This window comes from Macrosteles quadrilineatus, unplaced genomic scaffold (genome assembly GCF_028750875.1).
Source record: "Macrosteles quadrilineatus isolate MER2022 unplaced genomic scaffold, UCM_ALF_1.0 Scaffold_9__3_contigs__length_116548681, whole genome shotgun sequence".
NCBI lineage: Eukaryota > Metazoa > Arthropoda > Insecta > Hemiptera > Cicadellidae > Macrosteles > Macrosteles quadrilineatus.
Window position 1 is genome coordinate 42655853 of NW_026542602.1, and position 21998 is coordinate 42677850.

Sequence of the window (21998 nt, forward strand, 5' to 3'; positions counted from 1 at the left end):
GTAAAGTTTACTACTCGAATGGACTCCCAACCACTGGACCAATGAGAACAATGAGCCATTGTGGACAACTTGAACGCTAACTTATGGTAGGCCTACACAGAGTTGATCAAACCGTAGATTAAATATACACCCTTATCGTCCTTTAAATTTATAACCAAAATAAAAGCGCTCGCTGTAAAGTTTTCTCTCAAATAAGAGAAAGACTATTTGGTGGCACAACTAAATGTAGCAGGACATGAAACAAGCATCAAAACAGGCTGCATAATTTACAATCGGGAAAGAAACCATCCAAGTATCCAAAGTCAACTAAACTAATCCAAAAATACTGCAATTACATCAATTATTTCCATAGAAATAATGTAGAAAAACTATTTTGGTTGCATACATAAAGACTGATAAAAATAAGTGTTTTTTCCCAGTAAGACTAAAAGTAGAAAGAATTTTTAAGCACATTAATCTTTACATAAGTTTTTTTAATCATTGACTATTGGACACACTGAAGTACACATCCTAACTATATGCACCAGCTGTCCCCCATTCTTTATGAAAAAGAACATGTGGAGCCAGTCACAGAATGCACCAGTGTCTAAAATTCTATTATCTACCGTATTTTTTTTTTTCATTCTTTGTTTTTGTATTTTTCATTAAGAATAATACAATGGCGTCAATAAAAATACAATAATATAACTTAAAACTAGTGGCTACAAGAGTTTTTTTGCTTAACAATATCATGAAAAATTCATTTCGAGTTAATGATTCGGATCGGATTCAAGGAATTCCTTCAAGGAGTAGGCAGGTCTGTCTATCAGCCACTTGTGAAGTTGTGTTTTCAGCGGTTTTCCCTTCAGTGACTTCAGTGATGGTGGTAGGCTATTGTGAACTTTGCGGCCAGTGTAGGATGGTTTTCTGGCGTACTGCGTGGTATGATGTACTGGCAGAATGAAGTCGTTTCCTCGCCTGGTGTTGTAAGTGTGAAAATTTGCACTTTTTGGCAGATCAGACTCACTCACCAGAAGGACTACTGCTTTGATGTAAAGATTTACAACAGTTAGAATGACAAGCGATCTGAAAGCTTCCCTGCAGCTGCCTGAGGGTTGAAGGTTGGCAAGTATACGTATCGCTTTTTTCTGCAGCTTCAATACTCTGTTAAGGTTGCTTTCAGTAGTCCCGCCCCAGACAACAAGACCATATTGTATATGTGACTCCATTAAAGCATGGTACGCTGTTTTTGCTGATAATAAGTCACCAATCCATCTAATTCTTCTTACCACGTGTACACCAGTGCGGAGTTTCTTACAAAGATCATCGATGTGATTGTTCCAGGTAAGGCCAGTATCTAGTGTAATTCCTAATAATTTGAAATTTTGTACAGTTTTCACATCTGTTAGGTCAGCTATTTGCTCTGTTTTACGGCTGAAATTCATTCGAACAGTTTTTGTATGGTTGAGGGCCAGATCATTTTGTTTGCAGTAGATTTTTGCTTTGGTGAGTGTGGTGAGAGAGTCTGTGTTCAGTTGTTCTGCACTGTTGTTGTGCAAGAGGAGTAGAACTACACACAACACGGTGTCTTAGGTGTTTTCCTGATATAGTTGATGGGATATGGAAAAATGAGACTAGTAGAGGAAGATTCGGAGGACCGAGAGAACTGGCGAGGCGAAGTACCAGCTTGGGTACAAGTGGCCATGGCAGTAATTAAGTATAGTTGATGGGTCATAAAAGTTTCTAAAGCTCACAATAAGTCATTCCATTAGTTTGACGTGGTTAAGAAGTTTCTGTATTCAACTGAAATGAGTAATTTTATCAGCGCAATCTGTTGGTAGCTCACAACAACTAAGACGATTCTGATCATTTGATCATGAGTCGATCCATCAGTTTGATTTTGTAAAAAATTTCATGTAGAAGTCAGTAATCGGTAATTTACATCAGCAAAATCTGTCGGTGGCTCACATCTACGATTTTCATTTAAAAACTTATGACAACTTAACCTGGGAATATATCTAGGGGCCATTAGTCAAAGCTTGAATTTAACATGTGAATGGGCTAAATGTCACTTAATTACTTCACTTAGACCTCGATGTGTGCAGATTTCACGCTGAATATGTAAGCAGGATGAATACAGAATGGAGAGAATAATCTATCTAGCTTTGGTAATGACTAAGATCAGCTGTTTCTTAAGCCAGGACCATACTGTATTAAAAAACTATAATTGATATTATTAAGGATTAAAATTCGTAAGAGTGCTAGATCTTTGATTAATTCTTAAAAAATACTAGGTATGCTGTAATGTTAATGTATTTAATTTGTTCACAAAATGTTTTGGATAAGTAGTGTCAAATACAAATTTACTTATTTTGATGGTTAAAAAGAGTATTTTTTTATGTAGCCTATATTAATTTTTATTTTTATTTTATGCGCTTATTAAATGCAAGTATACGTTTTGCTCAAAACCAATCATAATCCTTGTTAAAAAACTATATAGGCCTAATCAGTATTTTACTACAATCCTGACTAGCAAAAAAAGTTACTTTGCAACTTTAAACATCTTGATATAATATTTTTAATGTGATCAGCTGTGTTAATGTTCAATACAATCGAGTATTCAAGTACTTTCTTAAGGAAATTTTTTTAAGGTTTAACTGTTTTCAAAATTTGACAGGAACGACTTGATGCTAAACTGTGGAAAAAACAAGGCACAGTTCTGAATGACAAAGCCCTCAGCATATTAAATAATCAAGGTTCAGTTGTGATAGTTTGTGCAGAGTATTTTCCCACTTCAGAAATACTATTGTTGATGGATCTCACGGAAACAATTGATGCAGCAATTACTGAGAGATTGGTACTTTCACTTCTCTCTACTCAACAGTTTGATTCAGCAAAATTGCAACTGTGAGATTGTTATCATGCGACACTTTGCAGCGTTTCTTCTATGATTCTAAACTAAATGCAGAGTAATAATATATAAACTAGACGTCGTCCAGTTGTCGAAAACTCGACCAAAAATAGGTATTGTAGAGACTTCTCTATTTTCACCCCACGCTATAAATAAAACATGTGTTTGAAATTTCTTCCATTTTGTTTTGATTCTTATATTTCATTGTTATTTTGTCACCAGCATGGCAACCCATAAGGCCCATGTTAATTTTTTAAAATTATAAATTCATTTTTTGTGCTTATTATTTTAAGCCTATTTTAATTTATAAAGCGATACTGCACATCTACAGGAAAATATTTTTCTAACGGTTACATAGATTTTCCCTGTGATGCACACAAGCTATGAAAAAAGGTTTTCATGAAACATGCTTGCATATTAATATATAGGATGTGTCGTTCAACAATAAGAGAATAAACCTATTAACAAAATTTATCTAAATCAATTTTTCATTTTGATATTTAAATTATTGCCTCAACATATTCAAATACATTGATGTATTAAGAAGCAGGTATTATTTTAAAAACTACTCTTCTTTATATGCTCAAGTCTGTAATGAATGTATTTTACTCAACTTGGTTTTCTTGGATTATTATCAATTCTCATCACTGGGATGACTCATATTACTGGAATCCAGAACAGTTGACTCACATATTAGTGTTCACTTGAGTTAAACAAACATCCAAAGTAGCTGCACAAAGTTTTTGTATTGTAGTACAGTAGTAATTATAATGTTGTTTTGCTTTTACGGTGGTTGGTATTTACCAATGCCAACAAGCAATAAAAACATAACCACTGTTTGTTAGCGAAATACCCTTAACAGACAAACACTTTTATTTTTACTTGGCCTAACTCTTCCAGCAATTTATTCAAACTTGTAATTGCCACCACTGATCCTTATTATACTTTGAAAACTTGGTCAAGTAGACCTACCGATATTATAACCATCGGATAGTTTATATTTATCATGATACTGTAGTTCTCAGCTTCTCATATGGTTTTAAATATTAATATCATGCTAGTGTTGCTTATAAACAAAGAAATATTTCTTTATCAAATTTTAAAAATTACCCATCTAAATCTTTAAAGGTGTCATCCCTTCACATTACCTTATCTTTGTTCAACTTAAGCTATTTAAAAGGATACAAATTATAAATTATTTCAAAACATTAATAAGGCTCATAATTAAACTGTAAAAATCAAACTTTACTTGATAAACTAAACTCTGAAGTCAAGCGTCAAGAGTAATACAGTATCATGCTGACACACGTTTGGTTACTTACAATAACAACATTTTTGTATAGGCTACTCAATGCTGTTTTATTTTAATTGCTCATTATTATCTTTTTTCAGAATTTTTCAAAAAGGCTATATTTGTAAAAGGTGAGACAAAAATATGGAGGAGAGTAGACACATAATTAAAGAAAAATAAACTCTAAAAAATGTTATTACTGTTCAACGACTCACATTACCATTGCAAAGAAATAAGTAATGCCATCGAAATTAAGTAGTATTAAAAGATTATTTACTAATAATTGAGTTACGAACGATGATGATATTGAAGTTGTTTTGTTGGTAATTCAACTGCAGAGTCAAAGGACAAAATCTAAAACATCAAACAAAGTATGTACAAAATATCAAGATCATATTTGAAGATACCAATCAGAATGCAATATGTTGCAATGTTTGCAAAACTCTAGATATGTGAGAGCTTGTTTGGTTAGCAAATACATATTCGGTTTTGATAAATTGGAGACAATCTTGTTGAAATTCAACTATATTATTTATACAACAGCAGCATACACCACTTAAAGTTGGAGAACTAAATTAAAATGTTTTAAAGATTGGTAAACAGTTATTTTCATTACTATATCAAATTTGAAAAGACCTATACCATCTGGCCCATAACGTAGATTTACAGTATATGAGATGGTTTGGTTTAAACTACAACACAGTTCTATAGGTGATGGACACAGGAAGGGAAGGGTGGAGCTGAGGCAGGCATTAGCTTCATGGTTGGTAGAACACTGACTGACACTGTCTAGTCTCATACTACGACTATGACAATACTCACTACCTTAGAACTTAGAACTGATTTTACCATGGTTATAGTTTTAACTGTAATGTAGTTTGAAGCCAATAATTCTGTTCACCTGAACCTATGCGACCTCTGCAAAGCATTTTTGACTTTCACATAACATACTATTGGTGAAGCTGAGGTTTGGTAATTAGATCATCTCACGCCATTCTACACTCATCCTTCACTCATATTTGGGTTGAAAAACGAACCTAGGTAGCATACCCATTTCAATTAGACTTCATAATTGACTCTACAGAATTTGAGAAAGTGTGCAGGAAACACTGATGAACTATACACAGGGTAGAGTGCAGATTGCTTCATTGTATGCGTCTTTTCTGGTATTTAGTGATGTAGAGCATGGCAAGACCCAAGGGTCTATTCTAGTCCCTATACTTTTTCCATCATGATTAACAATTTGTGGCTCAATGGTTGTATGGTGACTTGTTTGTGGATGATACGACCTTGATTTCTAGAGGACAAGGCCTAACTTAGCTGCAACTTTAGGCAGAACACCTACTGTATCATGCTGAGAACTGGTTTAATGCCAATCAGCTGAAAATTAATTAGGAAAAACTCAATCTCTGTACCCTAAAAACAGTGATGGGGGAGAAACCAGTGAAATTTCGGCTTTTGGGTGGACACTTAATGTAACAGAAAATCCCACATAGAAAAGGCTTGTGTGAAACTTTCCCGCATCATCTACCTCCTGAGAAAACTTAGATCAGAAATAACACTGACTTTATCTTATGACTGTATCTAGGTACCACACTCCCTTCAACAGACAGCATACTAATATTATAAATGTGAAAGTTTGTTTCAAGTTCAATCACACATTAACTACTGGTCGGATTGGGTTGAAATTTGGTATGATGATAGCTCTCATTCCCGATTAACATTTAGACATATTCTATCTCAAAAATCCTTTCGGGCTCCACCCCAGTGGCTCTAGAGTTTCCCATGTTAACCTTATGAGTATTCATATTTAAAATGAATTAAAGAATTTTGCCAGCTGTTTCAACTACACAAGTTGGTTCAACAGCATTAAAAGGTTATAAGGTTTACCAACAGGTTGCAGCACTATTATTCTGTTTGCATTTATGACAACAGCTAATTTGAACCAAGAAGCAACAAAAAGCTGTGAGAACTTTACTTTTTTCTATTGTTTAGAAAAATTCTGTTTGTTTTGAAAACTACTATGGTCCCATTCGTCTTGTAGAGGTTTTATTCGTTGTATAGAGGTTAATCAGTCCTAGTCCATATCACAAACAAATTTGTCTTATGGATGTTTTTAACTTAATTAATTACTACGTTGTATAGACGTGTTTTTAGCATTGACCTTTAAGAAAGTTTCAAGGGGATTTTTAAAAATTAATCTTATTGAGGAATTTATTTTACCGAGGTTCATAAAGGAGGTATTTTACTGTACTGCAAAGCCTGTGAAGTCGCGTTTTTTCTATTTAGGGACAGATATACGATTTTTGAATCAATTATTTCCTCCGTCATTTTCAGAGGTTGTCATTATTGCGTAAAGATAAAACTCTGGGTAAACAAGTACCTAATACAAAAATAAGCAAAATCAATAATTTGAATATTAACTATGTATTTACATAAAATTTTCCCAAGGTCCCATGTACCGTACTGTACATTACCAATTGGAAATGGAAATAAGTGTTAGTCATACATAAACATTTTTGATAAGAAGCCACACCTAAACTCCCTGGCTATGTTATCAGAGAAATTAAGACAAAGTTATTCTGAGCACCGCTTAGCTAAACTCTGCATCAGCCATTCCTGTGTTTGCCACTTCACATATTCATCTCAGTCAAACTTTGATCATTAGCACAGAGTAATAAAGTAGCCCTACACAGTTTACTAAAAATGATGCAGAGTATAAACGATTGTATACAACAATTATTCACATATCTTTTGGAATGGTAGTGGCTTCAAATACAATACAATTTTGCAACATTCCTTTGTCAATGATCACATATTGTATTCCTCTCAATCAAACTTTGATCATAAGCAGAGTAACATAACTATAGGTCGGCCGCTTAGAAAACGACCTCCTCCAGCATTGGTTTAGCAATAGCGGGCAGGTCGTTTTCTAAGCGGCCGAACTATATATTGTAGCACTATAAAACCTGCTACAAATCAACATTTTTGACAATGTGTCCACACAATTATTAAGAATTGTATTGGTGTTGCATATATTAGCCCAAATATGTGTAGGCTATAGATATGTTTGTAACAAACTGTTTGCGATAAAAGTCTTCCTTTAAAGCAGACAAAAACACACATATTTTTATGAATTTGAAGAGATGGTGTTTTTTACCTCTAGGGACATCAAGACGAAAAATTAAATCAGTCCTCCAGGGCTCTATCCATTACAAGTGATTCAACAGGGGTTGCTTGACCATTTTTAAAATAAATAATACTAGAGCTCGCCCCATAGTCAAAAACTCAAGCAAAAGTATACGTTGCCTATTGTGCAAAATTTTCTATTTTCGCCCCACGCTGTAAATAAAACATAGGCTATGATTGGTATTTCTGCCATTTGTTTTGATTTTCTGTTTAAATTATAATTTGTTGTTATTTCGTCACCAACATGGTAACCCGTAAGGCCCATGTTAATTTTTTTTTAATTTTAAATTAATATCTTATGTTTATTTTTGAGCCTATTTTAATTTATAGTTAGATTCTGCACATCTTCAGACAAATATATTTCTAAAAGTATGCGTAGATTTTCACTGCAATGCACAGGAGCTGAGAAAAAAGGTATTCAATAAACATGTTGGTTAATTCTCCATTAAGAAAAGCTGAATTTCCATTTTTGACCTAATTAAGATACAAATAGGCCTAAAAATACAAATAAAACCTGAGGCACATATAGGACCGATAACTTTTCTTTTGGTACAGCCGGGTCCAGTAGTATGGTCAGGCTAGCTGTCATAAGTTTTTAATATATAGGCCTAAGATTTATCCTAGATATCTTACCTAGGCCTATATCAATTTGAGATTCAAAAGTGATTTTAAATTTTTTTATCTCTTTTGTTACCGCACTTCTATGGCAGCCATTTTCAATTTGCGAAACACGCTAATTTTTGCTTATGTACCATTTGGGTTTCATTAACTTGCATAACTCTGCAAACATGAACTTTAGAGTAATGAAACAAAAAGAACAAAAAGCATTTTAATCTGGAGAAGAAATAGCCATGAAATATTATATTCAGTACATATTTAATGAAATATGTATCAAATACAGTCTTCAAACCCATCCAAAATGTTATAAGGAAACGGAAAAACTTCAATTTTTGAGGGCATATTATAGTAAAAAAAAAGAATAAAATCTGTCTTTTTTTTGTAAGTAGCAACTTGCTAGAACTGCTTACATTTCAAATATCGGTATCAATTCCTTTAAAAGCTACATTTTTTTCAAAAACATACATTTTTCAAAAAAGTTCCAATTTTGAGTCTCAATATCTTATCACTGTTGGGACAAAGTTTAAAAATCTGAAATTTTTCCTACAAACCCTCTTAAGGTTTTCATACTGAGTTTCATCTTTGAGATTTACTTTTACGCTACCGGTACCGGTAAGTTAACTTAGAGTAATTAGGCCTACCTATCATGAAAATCAAAAAAATCCATTTAAGAGTGCGCTTTACCTCAGCTCGGGCTTCAGTAGCTATGTTTCACCATTGGACAGCGCTGTGAGAAGCGCTTGCAGACGTTTCCAAGATTACTGTTTTAGAATTAACAAATAATGATAGCACTCTAAAGGGCTTTTAGTAGTACAAAGACCAATCTATAGTTATGCGTTTTTCAAATGTTCTAAAAATGTGTTTTTTAATAAGTTAAGGCTAGTTGAAAAGACCCTTTTTTCTTGTACTACAACTCAAGTTTATAAGGTGTACGTATTTAAAATAATTGAAATATAGAAACAAAGAACTATAGAAAATTTCTTCCTCTTTAATATGAGACCTTAACTTTGATTCTACCTTCAATGTAGCAGGTGAAAATAGAAATCGGGTACACTTCCATATCTGTTGGCACAAACAACCGAATGAGTAATATTGATTATTCGATTGTTTAGTTTGATATATCGTTTGGTTAGTTAGGCTAGGTTAACCTTACCTAACTAACCAAAAGATATAGCCTAGGCTATCGAATAATCAATATTGATTTATATTTTCATTCGGTTTTTTGTGCCAACAGATATGGAAGTGTACCCTAGAAATCTTGCAAGCCCTTGCATTCGGTTGCACGTCAGGGGTAAAACACGCCCTTAATATAAACTTACCCTACCTAAGTTACCTGTTTTAACACGTTAGCTACCAACTATACTCATCCCTCAGTTAGAGGAGTGTGACGGTCGGTAGGGAACGTGTTAACAAATTAGCTACCAACTATACTCATCCCACATTTAGCCTACAGAGGAGTGTGACCGTTGGTAGCGAAAGTGTTCACACATTAGCTACCAACTATAGCCTACTCATCCCTCAGTTACAGATGGTCGGTGGAACATGTTAAAGTAAAGTTAATGTTTTGTTTTGATGCAAAATAATTTGAAAATATTGTTAAAGAAAATAGAGCAAAGTAGGGCTTAACTTAGTAGAAAAGTTAGTGACGTAAGTTACCGGTACTGAAGTTTAACTTAATGTTTTACAAAAACTGTCAGCTTATACAACAACATTTGGGATTAGTTAGAAAATACACACATGCCAAGGAAGTGAATAATCAAATAAACTCTGTACCGTGAATGGTCTATCTAGGCTAGGCTCGAATAAAAATAACTCTGGTCATAACCTATATTTTTGGTGGAATTGAAACGAGTAAGTTACAGCACTTTGGAACCTCAATTTGAAAACTGCTAACGCGATCACAAACTAAAATATGGAGCCCCTATTTAAAGATAGTAAGGTGGTAATTTAATATGTTAATGAAAGAACAATATGTAGTTCAAGGCTAAATTAAATGGGACAAGCAACAAGCTGGTTATAAACAACCATCAAACATATAAAAATGTACTTTAAAAACGAAACGAATTCCTACCTTTGACGATGGTAATCCTCAACGACAGACTCTGAATCAAATTCGCTAAACTCCGGTAATGAATCACCATCAAAACTAATATTTCCGAAAGCAATATTAAACCTAGACGAATCTGAGTTCATGTTGTTGACAAATCGAGAAGGTGAATCATGACGGGTCGGCAACAACAACATCCAAGGCAGGCAACCAGAAAACTAAAATTTAGAATTATGGCATTATAAACTCACGTTTACATATATTCATAACAGTTACAATAATTTTAGAGCTATACCAACCACGCCACCCCCCCCCCTGATTTTATTAAGATTCAGGATTCAGGAACATGTTTTGGGTGAAGTAAAAGTTAATCGTCTAAATTCTACCTGTTATCATCATTTATCATAAATCTCCCAAAATATACATATTTTATTTTATTCTTCTGATATGTACATACAATTTTGCTTACAACTAAGAGTAAACCGTTACAAAATGACTAATATCAAATAACAAGTTTAATGGAATGATACCATGGATAAAAACATGGAAGGTATGGGGGTTTAGTGAGTGGGAGAACCTTTTCGCGCCGTTCCGGCCAAACCTCGCATGCGGGGTTGGTTCGGCAGATTGGCCACACCTAAACTCCAACTCTCACTTGTTAGCTGCGGAGAGCTACCTTCTACCACTGGGTGTTGGTCCACCTACAGAACCAAGTGAGGGGGGCCCTAGACTAAGGTGTAATGCGATCCGTGCCAAGAGTCTTGTGGCACTGGGGGCCTAATATGCATGTCCTAATAATAACACCTAATAATAACAGTGTCTTAACGGAGCCTTCTGGGAACCAGGGAGAACCCAGTCGAATATAACCCGTACCTCTCTAATCGGGTCACTGGGGAGGTGGGCCTTAGATACCCGGTATTCGTGGGAACAACGTAGACCATCTGACCCCAATGGAGGAGGAATGTCTGCTTAAATCTGACGATGACGACAAGCTCGAGGAAACCGGAAAGGAACGAAAAAAACTACTTTCTAGGGGCGAGTTGCGAAGACGGAGGATAGCGGCCGGATGCCTTAGCCAAAGGCGAAAGGGTGCTATCCAGAAATGAGAGGAGGCTGGCGTGGGCTGCCTGCAAAGCCAGTTCCTCCGGGAACCAGGATGCTGGGAAAAAAGCAGGGTGAGGGTGGCACCCCAAAAGCTGACTCTAATGAAGCCTCCAGGAAGAAAGAGTGAAAGAGGGGGCGAAAAAAGAAGACGAGGATGAAAGAGGGAGAGGGCTCGGGTGAACAGGGAGCACCGACACCCACCTATTCGGAGACACTGCCTGTGGAGAAGATGGCTATCGCCAAATCTGAACACCCGGACTATGGAAACGGACGGAGGCTGAAGCCAATAAAATCAAGGGGGAACTGTCCAGGTGGGCCATTCGTGGCAACGACGTCAGGATAAGCAGCTGCCATCTTGAAGGCGGAGCCTTGGCATGTTACACAAAGGATTGGCTGGTCAAGCAAGTTCAGGAGCTGCGTCCCTTCAGAGAAATATCGCTGCAGCATGCCCCAGCCAGAGATCTTATGAAAGCTGTGAAGGTTTCAGCGTTTTGTGATATTTATGTGCCCAGCCCTACAAGGTCTGCGTATGAGATCCCTTTGGCCTATATTGACGGGAGATCAAAGGGAAGAACAGGTTACCATAGTCAAAAGGTTCTCACGGTTCCCAAGGACCTGGGATTTGACGTATAATGAGAACCTGTGAATGAGGGTGCACAATAAGCTGGTATAGTTGCGATGCAATACCATGGTCACTTGTAAGCCTTGCTCTCTGTTAAAAAAAATAAAAACAATAGATAAAACATGCTCCTCAAGAAGTATGTTTTATTGTTTTATCTATGACTATGACTGTAACCATGACTGGTCAAGTCGCCAGCGGTTTCCAGTAATCTGCTATAATTTTGTTTCAAAAGAGAAAGCTTGGCCAAGCGTGCGCCACCATTTTACTTGCCCAAGCGTGCCTCCAATGTAAGCCTAAGTACCTTTTTTGGCGATTGACCAGGGTCAACAAAATAAAATTAGCTATTTTCGGTGATTTTTGTTGATAAAATAGGTAAATATTTGTTAATTGTTACCAAACTTAACAAACGGATAGAATACATGTTGGTATGCCTTCGTTCCAAGTTTCATGTAATATTCTATATTCTAAGTAGTTAATTTCAATTTGATAAATGTATTGAATTTGTTGACCCGGGTCCCGAATCCAAATTTGGAAATGTTTGTAACTTTTCCTACAGTTACCTAACAATGTACATGTTCTGTCACTGATTTGAGAAAGCAAAGTGGCCAATTCGCTCATCAGTGAGACAATGTTAGCATTGTCTCACTCTAATTACTTTGTCTCATTCCAGATTTGCAACGTGAAGGCACGAAATAGTGAGCGCGTAACCTCCAGGCAACATCGTATGCGCGCGAAATACGTTGGCAGCACTGGCTGTAAATCAGCTGGTCAGCTGTTGTACTGTTGTATTTGTCACTTCACATTAAATGTGGTCTGACTTAGGGGAGGTACGAATGGGGCATTTAGCTCAAAATTCCTCCGTGAACAGCGCTGTAGTAGAGAGAACTTTGGCAATGAAGGTTTGCGTTCATAAAATAAAATTATAAATGTCCCAAATTCAATTTTATTATTTTTTAATTATAAAATTAAACCATGATAACCTAACCGAACTAACCAAACTTGCTGATAAAGAAATAATATAACAAAAGTTTAGTAATCGGAAAAATAATTCTGTTTATTAAATAAAACTAGAATTTGCTCAATTAAAATTTTGTAATGACTTAATAATAAAGTTAAACTGTAATAACCGAACCAAACCAACCAAACTTGCTGATTATAAAAAAAATCTTGGACAAAAAGTTAATGCTACCAGCAGGATTCGAACCCGGGACCTACAGTATATCAGCCCGGCACGCTAACCATTAGACCACCGAGACCGATGGCTATCTACCGTTTTGTTACGGTAATGGCGTTCCCTCAGCTAATAAGAAGCCCACAGCTGTCATCGTAGCCTCTTCTATATCTCCCCTGAGTAAATACCACGATTACTAGAAGATTTTTTCTAATAATCGTGGTAAATACCCATTAAATGTTATATTAAAAGTTCACTTTTGTGTAAAAATAGGTTATGTTTCTTCACAAATTTATTTGTTTTATGGTAACTGTAGGAAAAGTATAATGTGCAACTCGAGTTCAAAGTACAATTTCCTCACTCGAGAAACCATTTCTCACTCGCCTACGGCTCGTGAGTAAGGATTTCTCTCGAGTGAGTCAATTGCTCACTTTTCTCACTAGTTGCACAAATAACTATTTTTTCATTCTAAGCTAGCTATCAACGTTCACAATATCTTCCCTGTTGCAGCAAACCTAAGTACTCACTAAAATTAATGTTATTTAGTTAGGAAATAAATCTGACAATTTTTAGGAAATATTATAGCCTAGTAGAAATCCAGCCAAGTAAATGGAAATTCGCTTAGTCTGCTCGTTTGCTGTGGCAGGGGTATTTTAATTTAAACAGCAAGTTTGGTTAGTTAAATAGTTAGTTTGGTTATGACAATGAAATGTTATACTTCATTTTGTTTGAGTTATAATTCATAATTCAATAATTCATTTAAATTTTATAATTAAAAAATTAATTTAATTTAATTAATTATTAATAGTTTAATTAATAATCAATTCATAATTAATTTAATTACACCATTATAAAATTAATTTGATAAATTTTCAACTCTCATCTCGTCCGTATTGAAAAACCACAGCTGAAAACTGAAATACTGAAATAAAAATTGTGCTGTCGGGTGGGGTGGTTTGCGGTTGGAGAGGGAGTGAGAGGTGTGAGGGAGGGAGGCTGTCAGCTGTCAATTGTCATTGTCAATCAGCAGGAGCAGAGTCGAGTCGAAGTGTAGAAATTTACTGTTAGGGTAATTGAAAATGTAAAAATCCTGTATATGGTATAATTTTCGCATAAGGAAAGGTAGAATTAGAAAATCCTACAAAGATTTGTAACGTATTATGGAATTGGCGAACCTGAGCGTAAATTCAAAACGAAAAACAAAGATGTCACTAGAACAAACTGCTTGTGAAGGTAAGTAAACTAAATTTTTCCGCATTTATTTTTTTCCTTAATTGTATTAAGGATATTTATTCTGACATACTAAAGTATTATTTAAAATTTAATAAACCAAACCCTATTGTACAACTAGAGGATTAGTACATAGGCTAAATATTTAGTCTTTGGCTAATCCCTGTAGTAAAAATGTAACTTATAATAGGCCTAGCCTAGGCTATGATGTTGGGTCTGTTTTATCCCACAGACATCCAAGAGCTGTCAATGAATTTAGAATCTGCCTAGAATCTGAAAGCATTGGCAAGAAGCATTGGCAAAACTTAAGACTTCCGATTCCATTGGATTATCCTATTGGACAATAAAAGTAACTTAGGCCTAAACTTATCGGATAGATCTAAAACTAACTAACTTATACCCACACTTTTTGTTAAAGGCTAATAGACCAATAATACAATGGAGTCTGATACTTTAATAGGTACTTTTCAATGAAATGGCGACCAAACAAGTACCCTACCCTAGGTATTTTAAGCTAAGTATGAATGGAGATGAGTGTAGGATGAGTGGTGCAATCTTGTAAGGTCTTGTTAGTGACTAAGGCCGACTTATACCTTAGACACGGCTGTTAATTAATAGCCCATATAGCTAATGGCAACTAAGGGACCTACAGCTCATATAAGTTAGTGGAATCCGAACCACATTTTTGCCTTGGTAGGTAGGCTATATACTTACTTACTTGATACTTGTCTTCTTTATCTTTGACCGTGGTTACGGATTGATAGCATCAAATTTTTAATGCTATCAAATTATTATTTTAATTATTATTATTTTTTTTTGCGCTGTGGCGGAAATTTCAACCTGGCATGAGAGGTTCCTCTATATACAAATTGGTGTAATTTTCAAGGTAGTAACTTACTGCAGATAGTCGTAGTAGGCTACTCACTCGTGCGGACGTTAATCCACACCAGGGTATAACCAGGATATCTAATTTTGCTTAACAAGTGAATTCAAACATTTCCTACTTTAATCTACCATTTGAGTTTTCAGCAGTTCCCACAATTTTCTGCAACAGATCCATCAGCATTGTTGTTTGATAGGCATTGTCATTACTTCTTCCAAAGAAGGCAGTGGTTACTGAGCACAAAAAAAAACAAGGGATCTAAAGTGTAGACAGGGCCCTGGACGCTGTAGCCAGGTAACGCCGTGGCCGTCGAAGGAGAAGAATATTTAACATTAACTTATAGGCTAAGTAGGGATATTACTTGGACGTTGGTATCTGTATCAAGGAATCGATCATCAAAAGTCGATACCGATACCTATCGCACCCATGCAATCAGAAATTTACCGCTATTGCTGCCATCGCACAAGACGACGATGACGTTTCCGTGACCGCGGGAGACAATGATGACGTCTACACGGCCATGGGAGATGTTCCTGATTTTGCCGCGATCGTGGAAGATGGCGATGACGTTTTCGTGTCGCGAAAATAATTGCTAGGCGTCCGATTTCGGAAGTTGGGTCCGTTGGTGAAAAACATAAAATATATTTATTTTTTTGGGGGGGGGGGGCACAGATTACCCTCGGGATGGCCCGGAGTGTAGAAAAAGCGTAATTATTGAAATAATGTTTATTAAGTCGAGAAGCTGTGTGATTATTTTCCCATGATTTTTTTTAACAGTCCAAGGTTTATATCAAATGTTTGTTATAGGCTACTTATATACATTTTTGTTATGTAACTTTAATAAACTTTTCCAATAAGTTACATACGTTATTGATAAGTATTTTATATGCAATATTCAAGTGGTATAAATAACAGTTTCAATAGGTAGCGTATTGATTCCAAGTATCCGAAGATTGGCGGTATCGCAACATCCGTACCTAGGACTAGTCAAAAGGTTTTCGGATGAGTGTTGAATCAATAAATACATTGTTGCATTCATAGGTAGCCTATTCTGATCAAGTAGTTCAATGTTCAAAAGTGAGCACGCAGGTATTCAAACTGAACCTGTGGGATTTAAATGTGGACTAGTATTAGAGGGGAAGGATTATTGTCTAAGTTAAAGGTGGTTGGACGTTTTGGTGCAAAATATTAAAAACCCACTGTATACCTACTCAGTCACCTATTAATGAATGAATATTCTAAAATCTAAGTTCAAGTTTTTTACAGTTTTAATTTTATTTTCAGACTTGAAAGCATTTGAGAGACGACTCACAGAAGTTATTGCTTGCCTACATCCAGCAACATTACGCTGGAGAAGTAAGTCTGCATGTAAGAACTAGCAAATCTTTAAGTTAAGAATAGACTTCCTCTCATTCTGACATCTCAGGACAGAGCTCTTGTCTAAATTAATGACAACTCCAAACTACTTATCAGAAGTTAATACAGTCCAACCTCAGTATAACGAATCTGAAGGGACTGAACTGAATATTCGTTATATCAAGGATTTCGTTAAAACGAGGTTCGTTATATAGAGGTTATGTTTGCAGGAATTTCGCTAAGTCGAGGTTCAGAACCAGCGTCGGTCAATATAGGTCGGGATTAGACATCATTAAAACACAATTAAAGTAGCATAGGCTACAATACTTTACAGTACATTGTTTACATTGTACAGTAGAACCTAAATTATCCAGCATAAAAAAGGGGAGGGATCTTGAATATTTCGCAATCATGAAAATGGCATTGACAGGTAAAAAAAAAGGTTGGCAGGTACAGGTAAAAAAACTGTAAGTTTAAAATCACAGCTTTTTCTAACCCTCCTAAAACCTAGCCAAACACTGTATTGCGTAGTCATAAACCATGTAAAGAACAGAACAAAACCGTAGTAGAAAGTTTTGTAAGCTACTGCTCGTGATAGGCCGGTAGGCTACTTACAGTACAGTACTGATTTATCACAACAGAGGAATGTCAATAATAATCATTAACTTTAGCATTGGTGTTGCTAGTTGAAACAAATCGTATTGAAAACAATAAATTATTAGATAAGTCATTACAAAAGTGTATAATCATAGCCAACTTAAAGATAATAAAAACACTCTAAACAGGAATGTTAAAATAACGATGTTGCTATTCTTTCTCTTTGGTTTTGTTTTTATATTCTTTCTTAGGTTTCTCTTTATCGAAAAATTGTACAATTCACCATAGTTACTTATCGCCCAATCACAGCTTAAACATTACGTCGTCATCAGTCCTCAGTGAATGAAATCAGTTCTCAGTTGCAACATAGCGCGCGCAGCGACAGCAGACAGAGATGTGTAAAACGGAGCAGACGAATGTTAGCGCAAGCGATGACGTCACCTTTCTATTTCATTTGATAAAGAAACAGATTTTTCAAAAACAATAATGGGGTGGGGGATTTGTTATATCGAGGGAAAGACGTAGACAATTCGTTATGCAGAGGTTAAATTCGCAATGTAGAGGTTCTGACAATGATAAATTCGCTATATTGAGGTGTCTTATTTTAGCCGAAATCATGAATAATTCGTTAAATCAAGGTCGTTGTTATGGTTTGTTCGTTATGTAGAGGTAAAATATACATTGTGTCTTATGGAGAGTTCTGGGGGATTTAAAAAAATTTGTTATATCAAGGAATTCGTTGTATCGAGGTTCGTTATATTAAGGTTAGACTGTATTTATGAATAATTCAATAGATTTGAAAACCTTATGTGTATTAACTTAGTAAACTACATTATCACTACTAAGAAAATAACATACATCAGACGTGCAATTTGAGGAGAATATTATTACCCTAGATGAATGTAGAGTAAGATGGCAAAATTAGTGATATGCGAGATTTTCTTTAAAGCCTAACGATCAAGGACAGATAGTTCTGCTTCAAACTACCAAAAAGCTGCTGAATTTTGAAGTAATGTAGGCTTGATAAACAATGAAGTATAACAATAACCTTGAATTCTTTGTTATTTTGATCACAAAGCTGTAAGAGACACATGTAGGTGGATGTTTGAACCATCTAAAGTCTGAACCTGATAGATCCGAGAGGAAGTCTACTTATTTTCAAATACTGTACTTACCTAATTTGATTTTGTTTTCATTATTGACCTTTCAAGAAAGCTTATTTTTATTAATTCTCTCATCTACACAAATTAATCACCAATTTTAAGTATTAGATTAAAAAAATAACTAACCTCATATGGTATTTTTTTACAGCATTTATTTCTGGTTCATTGATGACATTATTCAGAGAAGTGTTAACAAAATAAACAAGAAATTAACAGTAATAACATCGTGGGTTCGCCCAGACGCACCTTGGGTCCAGCTTACAAAAGTTCTTCGTGTGTCCATAGCGTTGACATCGAGTGCATTGGGGAATTTGCCTAGATTTTCTTTTCATTTCGACACTTATAACTGCAAAACAGATTGTGGTTAAATTGAAGATAGCTTTGCCGTCGTCGTTGTTTTCTAAGTCTACTGCACAAAGAGGGAGTGGAAGTTTGTTTTTGTTGAGTAACCTAGTAATTGTTTCATCAAGTGCATTGGGGAATTTGCCTAGATTTTCTTTTCATTTCAACACTTATAACTGCAAAACAGATTGTGGTTAAATTGAAGATAGCTTTGCCGTCGTCGTTGTTTTCTAAGTCTACTGCACAAAGAGGGAGTGGAAGTTTGTTTTTGTTGAGCAACCTAGTATTGTTTCATCGAGTGCATTGGGGAATTTGCCTAGATTTTCTTTTCATTTCGACACTTATAACTGCAAAACAGATTGTGGTTAAATTGAAGATAGCTTTGCTGTCGTCGTTGTTTTCTAAGTCTACTGCACAAAGAGGGAGTGGAAGTTTGTTTTTGTTGAGTAACCTAGTGACTCTAATGACTTGATTTGTTAGCTCAGTTTTAATTTCATTCTCAGGTAATGATGTAAAGACGTTCCTGACAATCACTTCCAGTTTTTTGTCATTTTAGGGGTTGAAAAGTATGATATTTAATCTTGGAGGAATCATAAAAGGTTGTCAAATTTCGAAAGTCTTCTATATTAGACAAGTTGGTTGTGTTGCTAGCCTAGTGGTTAGCGTCTTGGACTTTGGTGCGGGAGGGACGGGTTCAATCCCTGGCACATCCACTAAACATTTATCTCTCGTAACTCTCTCATGAAATGCCACTGGCGTTGAAAGAAGAAAAAAAAAGTTCACTTTAAGGGACTGCCCTCGAACTTGAGTTGAAAAAGTTGCCTTTACCATATTTCGGACATCTTTTATTATTTCTTGGTGGTTGTTTACGTTGTGCAAAAATATAGGAGGGATTTTTAACTTTGGGTCATTTATTTGATTTTCCAAAGTAGAATCATCCATCTCGTGTGATTGATCCACATCATTGCCATTACCATTAGAACTATAAGAATGTTCAGATAGAATTTGAAATTTATTGCATTTATTTACATAGTTCACTTGAATCTAAAACATATAGTTTCGGTTCAGATTCAGAGGAAGAAAAGGTAAGTTTACGTTTTGGAAAGACAAAATCATCATCAGGATCACTTAAATCAAAAGGCTTAGCAAGGAACTTTTTTGTTTGTTGTACATTATATTAGCTTTGTTTACAGTAGACGTTGACATTCTTGTAACCGGAGGAACTTGTAGGTTAGATTTGTGTTTGAACAAAGTTTTATGGTTTAATTTAACTATGTCCGCGATACTATGGAACAAGTACAAAGAATAAACAAGGAATTTTTATCAACTTGTAACCACTTTTAAGAGAGTCCAAGCTCAAAAATACGTCCAAAAAAGTTAATTATTCACGGATTAAAAATCATCACAGTCACTATAAATAAGAACCAGCTGTATTTTTCCACATATGGTAAATTTTGTAAATAGCAAGTATTGAGAAAATATGTATTGAGTTGGCATTATCAGTGATCAGATGTAAATTACAGTCCAATCTTCCAATATTGAACCTCAGTACAACAAAAATTTATAAATATGTTGAGAGGATAAATACTTGTAAGATTTAAAACAAAAAACATGGGGCGCATGCTAATTTACAATTAACTTCACCTATTGAACTATTATGATCTATTGCATGCGCCCCACGTTTTTCGTTTTTAATCTTACAAGTATTTATCCTCTCAACATATTTATAGATTATTTCCTACTTTTTAGTGCGTTTAAAAAGTGTCATTTAAAAAAAGTATTTTTTTTTATAAATTATTTTCTACTTTTTTGTCTTTAATGTGTAAATATGATCTATTTTTATATAGCCCGTTAATACATAACCAAAACCTTATTATCTGTAATCATATGTTTTATCTTTACTTTGAAATGCTTGTTTTATATTTTTAGAATATCTCGAGAGAAGAACGTGTATTTCTTAACCTCTGCTCTTCGAACTGTCAAATTTAAGTATTTACAGCTGACTTAAATTAATTGATATATTTACATTCTTTCAAAATGTAAACATGGAAAATTTGGAAGCCCATGGGGCGTAGCCCAAGGGAAATATGAAAATTAAATGATATAATATTGCATTGTCATCCATTTGTGAGCTATGTTTCAAGTCTCTAGCTCATTGGGAAGTTAGAATAAAATTGATTGCAAAATTTGTACCGGACAAGAAAGCGAGCTAATAAAAACGTTTTAAAAATATAATACAACTCACCATTGTTAGTTATTTTCCTCATGATATCCGTGTCAAACCTTTCTATATTTGCAATTTTTGTTCCAGTAATGCTCGTCATAGTCTCCGTCTTCACAGGGATTGGAGCGTTCACTTGGCTCTCCGACCCAGATACTTCCGAGGTTTCCTTCATGCAGAGTTTGTTGAATCATCCCTTCTTCACACTTTCAGCCCTCATTCTAGGTTAGTTAAATGTGTCCTTTTGATGATTCAAAAGTGCTCAGGTGATACGTTTTGTTTTTGCCACAATCACTTTACGTTTATTGTCAAGTAAAACTCGCCAACAAGAAATTAATCAAAAATATAGGTTTGGTTATCACATTAATCCCGGAATTTTGAGGTATCCAAAACTGACTCATGCGTCACGTCATTATTTAAATTTGTATTTACATGTTACAGTTGTGCTGTGCTTCATGGGGATACATAAGAGGGTAATTGCGCCGTCCATCATCACTTCTCGTACTCGCCTTGTACTCAGTGACTTCAACATGTCCTGCGATGACACCGGAAAACTGATCCTGCGACCTCGTCCTGCCATGACCTAACATTCTTATTGTTCTTATTTGTTCTTATTGTTCTTATTGTTGTCCTTGTATATATCCTGTAGCTAATAAATAAGTTTTGTACATACGTTTGACTCTAGCAGTGTTTGGAACTTTTTTAACCCCCAGAAACTCTTGTATATATTCAAGTTTTGGAGTACATCTAACTTATCTGATAAAATTCTAAAGGGAAAGGCTCCCCAACACCGAGTCGCACTAATTAACGTCAGTGATATAAAATTAATCACTTACCAATTTACCATACTTTCATACTTCATTAGAGATGAGTATCTATAGTCGGTGTTCAATGTTTTTGACCAAGTATTGAGATATCGATGTTTTCCATTACTGGAGAGTACAAAAAGCAGATGGAAAACTGAAAAAACATCAATGTTTTAGTCCCAAAAACATTGATGTTTTGGCAACAATGTTATCGGTACATCAATGGTGAACATTGATGGTTGACCGGTCAATGCTCATCCATACTATCAATTAATTAATTGTTGAGACCACTGTACAAGGAAGTTGCAGTGGTGGAGAGTGTTCTTGTGTGCGCTTGCTTTTCTACAGTTCTGGTGTCTGCTGAAGGTCCAACTGGGTAAAGAGACCTGTTTGTACATTGAAGACCTCAATATAATAATTTCTAGAACCAAGCAGAATTTCATCAACGGCGACTAGGTTATATTCTAC

The 21998-nt window shown here is 35.2% G+C and overlaps 2 protein-coding genes across 6 annotated transcripts in view; one reads left to right on the forward strand and one right to left on the reverse strand.

The window, feature by feature from the left end:
* LOC129002105 (transmembrane protein 47) overlaps positions 1-10210 on the reverse strand; it is a 140163-nt gene extending 129953 nt beyond the window's left edge. For 2 of the 4 annotated variants that reach the window (XM_054429664.1, XM_054429663.1), the window contains exon 1: positions 10060-10210. In XM_054429664.1, coding sequence (XP_054285639.1) covers positions 10060-10181 — 122 coding nt within the window. In that variant the 5' untranslated portion in view covers positions 10182-10210. Of the gene's footprint in view, positions 1-9761; positions 9876-10059 lie in introns of those variants that run through there. The other 2 variants (XM_054429666.1, XM_054429667.1) reach the window with 2 other exon arrangements.
* A 3741-nt stretch (positions 10211-13951) lies between these two features.
* On the forward strand, positions 13952-21408 carry LOC129002858 (nuclear envelope phosphatase-regulatory subunit 1). Of its 2 annotated transcripts, none has more exons than XM_054430954.1 (4): positions 13952-14165; positions 16330-16413; positions 20815-20949; positions 21166-21408. In XM_054430954.1, the coding sequence occupies exons 1-4, from the start codon at positions 14093-14095 to the stop codon at positions 21309-21311; spliced, it is 438 nt and encodes a 145-aa protein (XP_054286929.1). In that variant the 5' UTR covers positions 13952-14092; the 3' UTR covers positions 21312-21408. The 2 variants fall into 2 exon arrangements, with proteins under 2 accessions (XP_054286929.1, XP_054286930.1); XM_054430955.1 differs by having other exon boundaries at positions 16330-16401.
* Positions 21409-21998: the final 590 nt, after the last annotated feature.